The sequence below is a fragment of the Styela clava genome, chromosome 1 (assembly GCF_964204865.1).
Source record: "Styela clava chromosome 1, kaStyClav1.hap1.2, whole genome shotgun sequence".
NCBI lineage: Eukaryota > Metazoa > Chordata > Ascidiacea > Stolidobranchia > Styelidae > Styela > Styela clava.
Window position 1 is genome coordinate 4,426,985 of NC_135250.1, and position 10,765 is coordinate 4,437,749.

Consider the following 10,765-nt stretch of genomic DNA (forward strand, 5'->3'; position numbering starts at 1 on the left):
TCAACAATCCGTACATTAGTTTATTTTTATTTGATGAAGCCGCTTCATCGGCTATTATATACTCTGGAAAACATATCTTTCTTTCGACATTCAGTACAAGATGAACAAAGTGTATGAAAATATACCATGTGACCTAACTTTGATACGCGCGAGTGCATTTGCACATTTTATAAAACGTATGTCTTGCGTTTCAGCGTCGGCGTGTTGATTGATTCAGTTTTTACGCGTTTTCATGTTTTACTTCCCCAGAATCTGAGAATAGAACAGTACCGGTATTATTTCGATGTGAGATAGACTAATTGTATTTTTATGCTTTGCGGGAAAAGGTATAACTGAATTCAACCGTGTGCAATGTCTGAATGTAGGACAGTACAGCAGTAGGATGTTCAGTTTTCAGCTTTTACCGGACGGTACGGTATTTTGGAAAACAAGAAAACGTAAACATTCACCTATCCACCGTACATACAGGCATAGGCCATACTGCCATATACGGTATCATATGAATTTAACAAAGTATCCCATAATCTTATATATCATCATAATCTTAAATCACATTATAAACAGCAATATCAGAATATTGTATGTATTTTAAATTTCAAATTACAGTACTACCGGTACCTGAACTAGTCTACAAATAAAAATTTGGGTCTGGTATAGTTTATTATTACATGTCTGACTTCTAGTTGGCCTGGCTCCACAATTATTGCATATGCCATTTCTAACCCCCACCTGCAGACCTGACTGCATCATCCAAAAATTACGGGTCTAAAATAGTTTAGTACCACAAGTACCGTACTTCTGGTTGACGTAGCATAACGAGATTTGCATATGTTATTCCTAGCCCTGCCTGACTATGTCATCCAAAAATTTATGTTCCAATGGCGTCACAATCACATAGAGCTTGCCAAAGTATAGCTACGATCGCTCGAAACGGCATCTGCATCGGCGATAACGAACTCACTAATGCCAGTGGTCTCTCACATATCGGGATCGCTGGAGGTCTTTATTACGCCACTGTGACGTAATTTTTGGTGACGTAGTCAGGTGGGGGTTAGGATTAACATATGCAAAAATTGTTGATCCGGGCCAACTACTGAACTAGAAGTACATGTGGTACTAAATAGCTAAACTATACCAGACCCTTATGATCATTGCTTCCCAGTACTTCTAATAACTTCTACAATTTTTATATTAGAAAGCTGTAAGTCTAAAAGTTTATGGAAACTTGCTCGTAGGTAGCTAACTTCACTCTGGCTGTCACAAGTTTGTAGAGCGTTGCTCACAACTTGAACCAGCATGGCGTTTCAATATGGAATGCAGCCTCCACCAGGTATGCCACCTGGAATATCACAACCTCCCCCTCCTGCTGGTGGACTTGGTGAGGAACGATTACAGGTTGGTTTTGTTTTTACTTTTTAATTTTTTATAATTTTTACTAATGGTAATACTCTAGTTATGCAAGATGAAGTTTCATGATCAATATATAGTAACATGACCACTATCAGGACGGCACACTATACAAATCGGGTGACATTGTCCCGTTTCAGAAAAACCCATTTTACTGATGATCAAACACCCCTCCTTTGGAAGACGTCTGGACATTGTTGTCCCTCAATATCGGTAATAATGAAGTTGCGCAAAATACTACAAAAAAGCGCAATCTAGTAACGTCATCATTGAATTCCTTGGGAAAAATAATCCGATTTACCGAAGGAAATTTTTTTTTACAGTAGCATTCAAGAGCTTTTAGCAAAAAACGGCAATTTTGGTTATGTGACTGCCACGATTAATTTAGATTATTATTAATGATTCACTTCTATCCAGTGGTGGGATTCAATTTTTTGTCACCCGGTTTCATCACATATTTTTCAGCCGGTTCTGCTACAAAAAGTCATGTTTTTTTCAGTAATGCTAACCGCTTCGCTGATCTCATAAAATTCTGTGAGACGGTTCTATAGAACCGGTGCGAACCGGCTGAATCCCACCACTGCTTGTATCTGAATATTCATATTGTTTGTTGATTCACTGAGTATCGGAATGCGTTGTGTCAGTAGCCCAAGGCTTGGATTTTAAACGAGACAGCATGCTATGCGTTATATATTTTTATACTTGTTTTCCCGCTGTATACCAGTGGAATAATTGGTGATTTGTAGTACTATATTCATAAAGGTGTGGTCAAAATAGTTTAGTAGAAAGCAGCATGCTATGCGTTCGAATATTTTTATATTTGTTCTTCCTGCTGTATACGAGTAGAATAATTGGTGAGTCGTAGTACTATATTTATAAGGGTGTGGTCAAAATATATATATTTTTTTTGGGTTGTTGTGGTTATTTGGAAACATTTTTATTACTTATCGATTTTAATCGGTAAGTATGTTGATAGGTATTTGTCTGTCTGTTTGTTTGTCTGTTAGATGCACGCGATATCTCCCGAAAGCGAGCTTGAATCTGCTCCAGATTTTGCATGTGCATGCATCATATGTCGTACCAGAAGCCTATTGATTTTGGATGAATTATGTAATATAATTAGCGAGTTATTAGTTAATTAGTGATGGGACACAAGGTGTCACTATGGAGTAAGAGCGCTGTTTTGGGGGATCCCCTAACTTTCGATCGATAAGTCTTCGGTCTCTGATCGATATTCTTGTTTATTTGGTTGGATATGTAACTCTTGCATTGCCGGTTTTGTGTAGCTAATTTGGTCTTTAAACACTGTATGACTGGTAGGGATGCGACGAATCCAAAAAGGTTCGGCTCGGCTGAATCCCGAGTATTTGCGCTGGACTCGTGTTCGAGTCCAATACTTTTACATAGCTCCGAAATAAACACCTAAAGTGATGCTGTCGTTCGCGTATATTGGCCGTAAATTAAATATTTTCGTAAAATAAGACTATGTACCGGTAATTCAAAATGTTCCACAGAAACACTATTGCTTACGGGACAATCATCTTTTTTAGTTGGCGCTGATAATGATGAATAAGAATGTGTGATTGTTGATTGCTAAGGCGTATTTTTCTTTCTCTCTATGAAACAGACATGAAACGAATTTTACCGCCGTTATGGGCGCTCAAAAGGAGAGAAGGGTTAAAAGCTAATTTAATCATGACGCATTGAAAGGCAAAATAAAATTTATTAACATTATTTACAACGAATTACGAGTAAGAATTTACCTACGACTACGACTCTCGCTAACAGACGGAAACGATAAATTTGACAAATCTTGTGATATATTTTTTGTTTTCTTTCTGCGCCTATCATATCTTTTAAATTTTTAATTTTGCATAAAGCCGGTCAACTCTGCTTTTTAAATTTGGAGACGTCGAAACAGATTAAGTGAATAATGTATTCTATGGAAATTTCCCGAGATTTTAGGGGAAAATATTATTTTGACCACATAGAAATGTCATTATTGCCGATTCATTTATTAACTATTTAGTATCAGTGTTCTAACTGAAAGATGAGTTACGTAAATACTCAACATTTGAGTATTCATGCGATGACCAATTGGCGGAGCTTTTAATTATTAATATAATATGAAAATAACACGGAAACAATATAAAATTAAAAGCATAAAAGAGTCTACTATCTGCTTCACAAATATTCCATCCCGGGAACAATAATAATAATAATGCTCGCTTAAAATTGAAACAGTAATTTACAAATTGTGATGTGGAGGATCAAATCCTACACAGAAGATAAAAAATTAATTTGTGTCGTTGACTCGTGAATTCACTTCTTGATAACGCTATAACCTCTTCACCGATGTGAACTTCACCGATGTGAATTATGTCCGAAAGATAAAAACTAAACTATGATGTCCGTAAAACATAAGAGTGCTTTAACATATTTTACCAGCATTAACTGGAATGCCGTCGGCGAAACGATCGCGATGACAAAAAATGATCAGCCACTATGACAAAATTATGGAATAAAAAAACGCCGTGTTGTTATGTTAACGAGTTTTCAGTCTTCTAATAAATTTCAGAAATAGTTTTGTCAATATTTCAAAATTCGGTATTCGTTAAATATTAAAAATATTCGAATATTTCGATTGGAAGAAATCGATTTTGCCCACCAATACTAATCATGGCACATGTAAATAAATACTCATTGAATGGCAATAAAAAATCGACTTGATTTAACATCAAATAATAGTTTCGCATTTCATGCATTTGATCGGCGCTACATGCGAGCGTGTGTTTGTTGTACGTATAAACGATTATAACGCCACTGATATCCGCGAGTTGCACTTCTGTCTAAAATTAATTTTCACGATTTTTATTGTTTTATTTCTGAATGTGGGTACCCCCTGGCTACGGAATAATGGTCGATGATTAGAAGATGTTCGAAATAGGACTTGCAAAATATTCACCAACACCGTTAGAGAAAGGGAGGCGACTGGCGAGTTACCCGTAACCGTGAACAACGCATACTTTTTAGTTTATGAAACGCCTTACGTTGTCGTGAATTGCACGTTTGACGTACTCTCTTAATTTCACCGTAAGCAAACCCCCTGCATTATTAAAAAAATCCTGTCTGCGCCCTTAGTTAGATAGTTGGATAAAAGAGAGGAATAGCGAGAGAAAATCGGCTGGACACTCTTCGTGGAAAATTTTTTTTATTTTTATTTAGGTTTTTATAAAATAAAACAATATTGCAATAAATATTATTCATCAATAACAGTTATTCATCATAATAATCACATTATTACAATGATTGTATTACAAGAATTCTCCACTTTTTGTTATGTTGAAACAATTTTTTCTTTTTTCAATGCTAATTCTCTTTCGTTCTCTCGGATCGATTCAATTAATTTCAATAAGTGTTTAAACAATGGCTTTTTTTCTAATTTTACAATTATATAAATAGAATCGCCCTGCAAGTAGGACGCAATTACAAATATGGTCAAAGAAATTTCTACAATAGCCGATTAAACATTCCATCTTGGTGAGGGAGAAATTAATACCACTTTTTGTAAACACCCACTGGTTCAACTGTTCCCAGAATATTGATCAAAAATTACATTAAAAAAAAAAGATGATTGATGTTCTCAACAGATACATTGTAAATAAGTAAACAAATCATTGTCATTAACTAAATGGTTAAACAGTTCAACACCTTTATTATACCATGACTGTATAAAGAATGGCTTTCTTCTATAAACAACTTTTTTGTTGTACCACAGTGGAGGTTATGATAATTAAGTATTTTATCATCAAACAAAGTTTCTTTGCAATGATACAATGATCGTGGCAAAATAGAACGTAAAAGTTGATTTTCTCGTGTAATGCGCCACCAGTCTGCGATTGACTTTTGCGTGACGTATGATGTCCCGGACTCATCATAGACTCAGGCCGAATCCGAGTATCAAATTAAGAGAGATTCGGCCACGAATCCGAGCACGAGTCCGAATCTTGTCGCATCCCTTTATTGACTGGTACTGTATAATAATGAAATGTGAGCAAATAGAAGACATATAAAATAAAATAAGAGTAGACAAGTACGAATATGTTCATTGGCTATAGAATAGACGCATTGTTCCATTCGTAACCGATGCATACAAGACAACAGTTGAGCTGGCTTTCATTTGGTAGGAGATATCCAATCCTAATAGAAATGACTAGTTGGTCACCGCATATTTGTAACATTCTTATAGCTGTCGAAAATTAGTTTCTAGTATTATATTTATTTCTTAAAATTTGTTTCCCGCGTTATCTGATCAGCAAATAATGCCAACTCCAAGTTCGTCTTCTATTATCCAGGCATTATTCTACAGCGAAAACACTCAAATATCTTTTTTGTTACAGCTGGAAACAGTCCAGAAATGTCGGATGAAGATGAAAATTGTCAAACCAGCGACCAGTAAGTAACCGTAATCACGGATCAAAGTAAAATCATATATTTGCACAAAATTGAATTTTTTTTTGTCATGTTCAGGGAGAAAAATGTGAAGGTATATCAAACTTTTATTGAAGATGCTATTAAAATCATAAAGGTATGAATTATTGTGAAAAAATTTTAAAACAGACTCTTACATTATTATTTTTTTCTTGCAAAAAAACTTTTTTACTATTACGTGTGCTAAACTAATGGATCCCGAAGGAATAAAAATAAAAAATAAAGGGGGTTGAGGAAGGTTGCATATACATTCACGACCAAAAGCCAAAAAAACGGCTATGTGCAACGGCGCTAGAAGTGACCATTGCGAGCTGCATCAAGTACGATATTACATTAACTAAAGCGAAAAATTATTTTCCCGTTTCCAATGAAGTTTAAAGCTGCGAAAAACTCTGACTTACAACCAGGGTTGTCCAAAACGAATCGAATATTCGAATGTATTCGAATATCAAAGTATTCGAATACCTTTTCGGCTGATTTTCGAACAATTCCGAATAGTAGCCACTTTTCGCCGTAAACATGGTGTTTCGTTTTACGGGAATCTTCAAACGACTTTTTACGCTGTCTCAGGTATTGTAATGACGATGAAATAGAATCGGCACTTTGATTGTTTATATTCTGTGCGACCGTGTTGCATAGTGTTGCGACACCTTTGCGTGGGTGGACATTGCCGACATTCGTCTACGAGGCTTTTAATTTACAAATCCATTTCCATTACGTCAAAAAAAATTGACAATTACAGTATTTCCCGGCTAATAAGTTGCTGGGTCTTAGGGTCTGCCAATCATGATATTTAATCGCAGGCCGGTTATCGTTACTTTAAAGAGAAACCTGGCCACCAAGATAAAGTGATTTGTGACCCTTTCGTTGTGACAGGAAAACACAGCTGCGAAATAACCCGTGCACGTACAGTGTAGTACGGTACTTATCACATTCCAAAATTATTTCAACATTCGGGTTAATAGTTTGTCCAAAGTGATTGCCGCTTTACAACTTAACTTCACCGCTCAATTATTAAAAAATAGTTAATTCTGTGAGAATGGTTCTACCAATCTAACATGATCTAAACATATAAAATTATTAGCGCATATCAACATAACTGAACAACAGGGACACAATTTTTCTACCCGTCTTATTGGAGGCCTATATGGAAAAACCCCTTTTTTGAGTGCTAAAAATAGACATCGTCCTATTTGCCATGTGGACTTATTAGCCGGGAAATACGGTATTTATAGCCGTCATTGTTACGATATCCAATAAATTGTCGAAGTTGGAAAAACAAGTCGATTTATTAGAAAATAATTTCTGGCAAATAATTTTGATAACGATAGTTAAAAGTATCGATCCTTTACCAGAATGATTTTTTGTTGCGCAAAATAATCCAATCCATGACTGATACCAGCATTTAAAATGTCATGCTGTATTAATTTAATTCTGTTCAACGTTACTCGTGGTTGTATTGACAATCTGTGGACATGAAATGTGGGGTAAACTGACCGATATTATTAAATATTGATTCCTATTTTCATATTGATAAAATATTGAAAGTATTAATACCGAATACCACGGGTATTTGTGCCATGAAATACGTGATAAACTGCCCAATTATTATTAATTTTGGATTCGTATTTACAATATAATAAAACTATTATAATTCTAAAATGCAACGGCGATCTGTGGCCTTAAAATGTGTGGTAAACTGCCCGTTTTACCAACATTTGAGTTATGATAATAGAATTAAATTAACACGGTAAGGCATTCTAAATAGTGGTATCGGTCATGGATTCGAATATTTTGCGCAGCAATTAAATCATCCTAGTAAAAAGTTCATAACTTTTGAATACAAACCAATGGCAATCATTATCCAAATTAGTTCCCAAAAAGCGGGATAAATTATAAATTCTTTTTCCGACTTATGACAATTTTTTCGTGAGTACGAAAATAAGAATCAAAAACTAATTATATTCGGCACATTATCACAGCAATCTGTGGACATAAATTGTGTGGCAAACTCGCGATTAATATTAATTTTTGATTCCTATTTTCGTATTTACAAAATACAACGGCGATCTGTGGACTTAGAATGTGTGGTAAAGTTCCCGAATATAATTAATTTTTGCTCCGTATTTTTGTACTCACGAAAAAATTGTCACGAGTCGGAAAAATAACTCATACTTTATCCCGCTTTTTGTCAAATAATTTGGATAATGGTTGGTATTTAAAAGTATGGGCGTTTTACTAGGATGATTTTGTGTTGTGCAAATATTCAAATCCATCATCGATACCACTATTGCCGTATTATTTTAATTCTGTTAACATGACTCATGGTATATAAAAATATATACTGCAATAATCTGCAAATATGAAATGCCTGGTAATATAGCTAGGTAGTAACTTGTAGATAGCAGTTATTCCATTGCTTATTGTATGGAAATTCCTACATACATTTAGATAAGCTTCAATTAGTGGATTTTATTTTTGAAGTATTCGAAATTTCATATTCGAAAAAAATAATTTCGAATGTATTCGAAATAGTGAACTATTCGGTATTGGCCATCCCTGCTTACAACTTTTTTGTCGAGTATGAAAGTCACTGCGCTTGACTACTATTTCACCACTTCAATTTTTTAAAATAAACTTTTATTGCTAAATACCAAACCTAGCTTAATTGTTGTCATTTTATATTTTCTGCTTCTAGTCTGATGAAACATCGGCAGAAATAGAATGGAAAGCAATTGAAGGAGGAACAGAATATAGAGTATACTATCACGAAACGGTAAATTTCTTTATGTTTCTATTTGTCTATGTGCGCGGGCTCAAATTGGAATTCATGAATTGGCGAATGAGACTTCTGAAACGTTGGTTTGTTGGGAGGACCGTAATCTCTTTGATTTGGCATTTCCTACATAAATTTACACCATTCTTAATTAGGAGCAAGATCTTTACATCTTTAGATCAAACGCTTCAACATATGCACTATTGAAAGATTGAATGAGAATTAACCTAGCTTTTTTGCATACATGAAATTTTAATAAGTTTATTGGAAACAAAATGTGCATATGGATCAATTTGCTATAGTCTTGCTGTTGTTGTTTGGGTAATTTTTATTGTTCATATATTTGACACCACTCTATTTTATGTTTCTAGATGATGGCGGATAAGAAAGCTTATGATGGACCAATTCTAGGCTGTGCTGAAGCTGGATCTACCATGTCAGCTACCATAAACAACTTGCAGAAAAACCAGGACTATTCAGTTTGGATTCAAGTTAAAAGAGATGGCCAATTTTTGGCCAATCTGTTAGGGGATAAAATCCCTAAATCCCGCCCATGAATTGTATGAACTTTCTGTCGAAATTGATGTTGTGCATATTAATAAAGTATATTCAAAACTAGAATATTTTGTGCTATCGATTGGGTTTCTACAAGACCAACTACTTTTCCGTTTTCTTTGCTTTTGCTTTTTCTAGAATATTTTTCTTGAAAATTTAAGGCAATAAACATCATATCTAAAAAGTCAAATGTGTAGGCTACATTTCTTGCGCTACCGCTCGAGTGGCAGAATGAGTTTTATCAATTTGTCAACCAAAAAATACAGTCATCAATAAAATAGCAACCGCAATAAAATTGTTTTGTTATGGTCAGGAGGGAGCGATACGATCATACATGGAGGTCAGCATCCACCATATTCTTTGATGTGAATAAAATTCACACAGGAAGATGACTACTAACAAAACATGAACTAGTACAATAGTAATAATACGACAATGTCTTGATTTGGTTATTAAGGAAATACTAACTCAGAAAAAGATTATGCGACTGTCAGGTCGCTTAGTTTTTAAATTTACTCCGCGTGGGTTCGCAGGTTGGAATCCCTTGGAATAATTATGTGCGAAAGGATTTCTCGTCGCCATAGGGTGGTTAAGGTAACCGATTTTTTTGTATTCTCTAAGAGAGAGGGAAAATGAGGTGTTTAGCCAGAAAACAGAAAAACAATCACTGCAACAATAAAAATATACAACTTACCCCGTAATTTAAGAGTTTTGAATCAGATAAGTTAGTTATTATCACGCTTGCTACAGCATTCTTGCATTATATGCATACGGATCCACCGACACAAAAGCATAGAAGAGGGATAAGTAGTTAGTTTCGCAGAAACCAAATCATACCCCCTAAACTAAATGTACATAAAAAGTAATTTTAGTTAGTTTGCAAAGATCAACAATCTGTACATTAGTTTATTTTTATTTGATGCCTCATTGGCTATTATATTCTCCGGAAAAATTTTATATTTATCTTTCTTCCGACATTCAGTACACTACACGATGAACAAGAGAGCTATGCTCAAATATATGGACATAAAATTTTGATGACGTCATAGCGAAAATTTTTTTTAACTTTAACCACTGAAAATTTCAAAGCAATTGGTCCAGTATACGAAGAGAAAAGCGATTTATTCAAAACGTGTTGCTTGAGACAAATAATAACAATAACAACAAAATTTTGAAACGATCGTTATGTCCACTACGTGTCCAAAAGTGAATGAAAATATACCACGTGACCTAACTTTGACACGCGCGAGTGCATTTGCACATTTTATAAAACGTACGTCTTGCGTTTCAGCGTCGGCGTGTTGATTGATTCAGTTTTTACGCGTTTTCATGTTTTACTTCCCCAGAATCTGAGAATAGAACAGTATTATTTCGATGGGAGACAGGCTAGACTAATTGTATTTTTATCCTTTGCGGTAGAAGTTATGGTGACCGTACATTTGAACCCATAAGAATATCCGCGGGTTCAATCTATATGCGTCTGCTAAAACTGTAAAACCCATTGGGATGGTTAGTATGGGTTCAAATATCCAGAAT

The 10,765-nt window shown here is 34.9% G+C and overlaps 1 protein-coding gene across 1 annotated transcript; it reads left to right on the forward strand.

The window, feature by feature from the left end:
• The first annotated feature begins 1,261 nt into the window (after positions 1 to 1,261).
• Positions 1,262 to 9,336, forward strand: LOC144428064 (uncharacterized). Its single transcript, XM_078116724.1, has 5 exons — positions 1,262 to 1,395; positions 5,808 to 5,862; positions 5,938 to 5,995; positions 8,597 to 8,674; positions 9,046 to 9,336. Exons 2-5 carry the CDS (start codon positions 5,825 to 5,827, stop codon positions 9,229 to 9,231), a joined length of 360 nt encoding a protein of 119 aa, XP_077972850.1. The 5' UTR covers positions 1,262 to 1,395; positions 5,808 to 5,824; the 3' UTR covers positions 9,232 to 9,336.
• Positions 9,337 to 10,765: the final 1,429 nt, after the last annotated feature.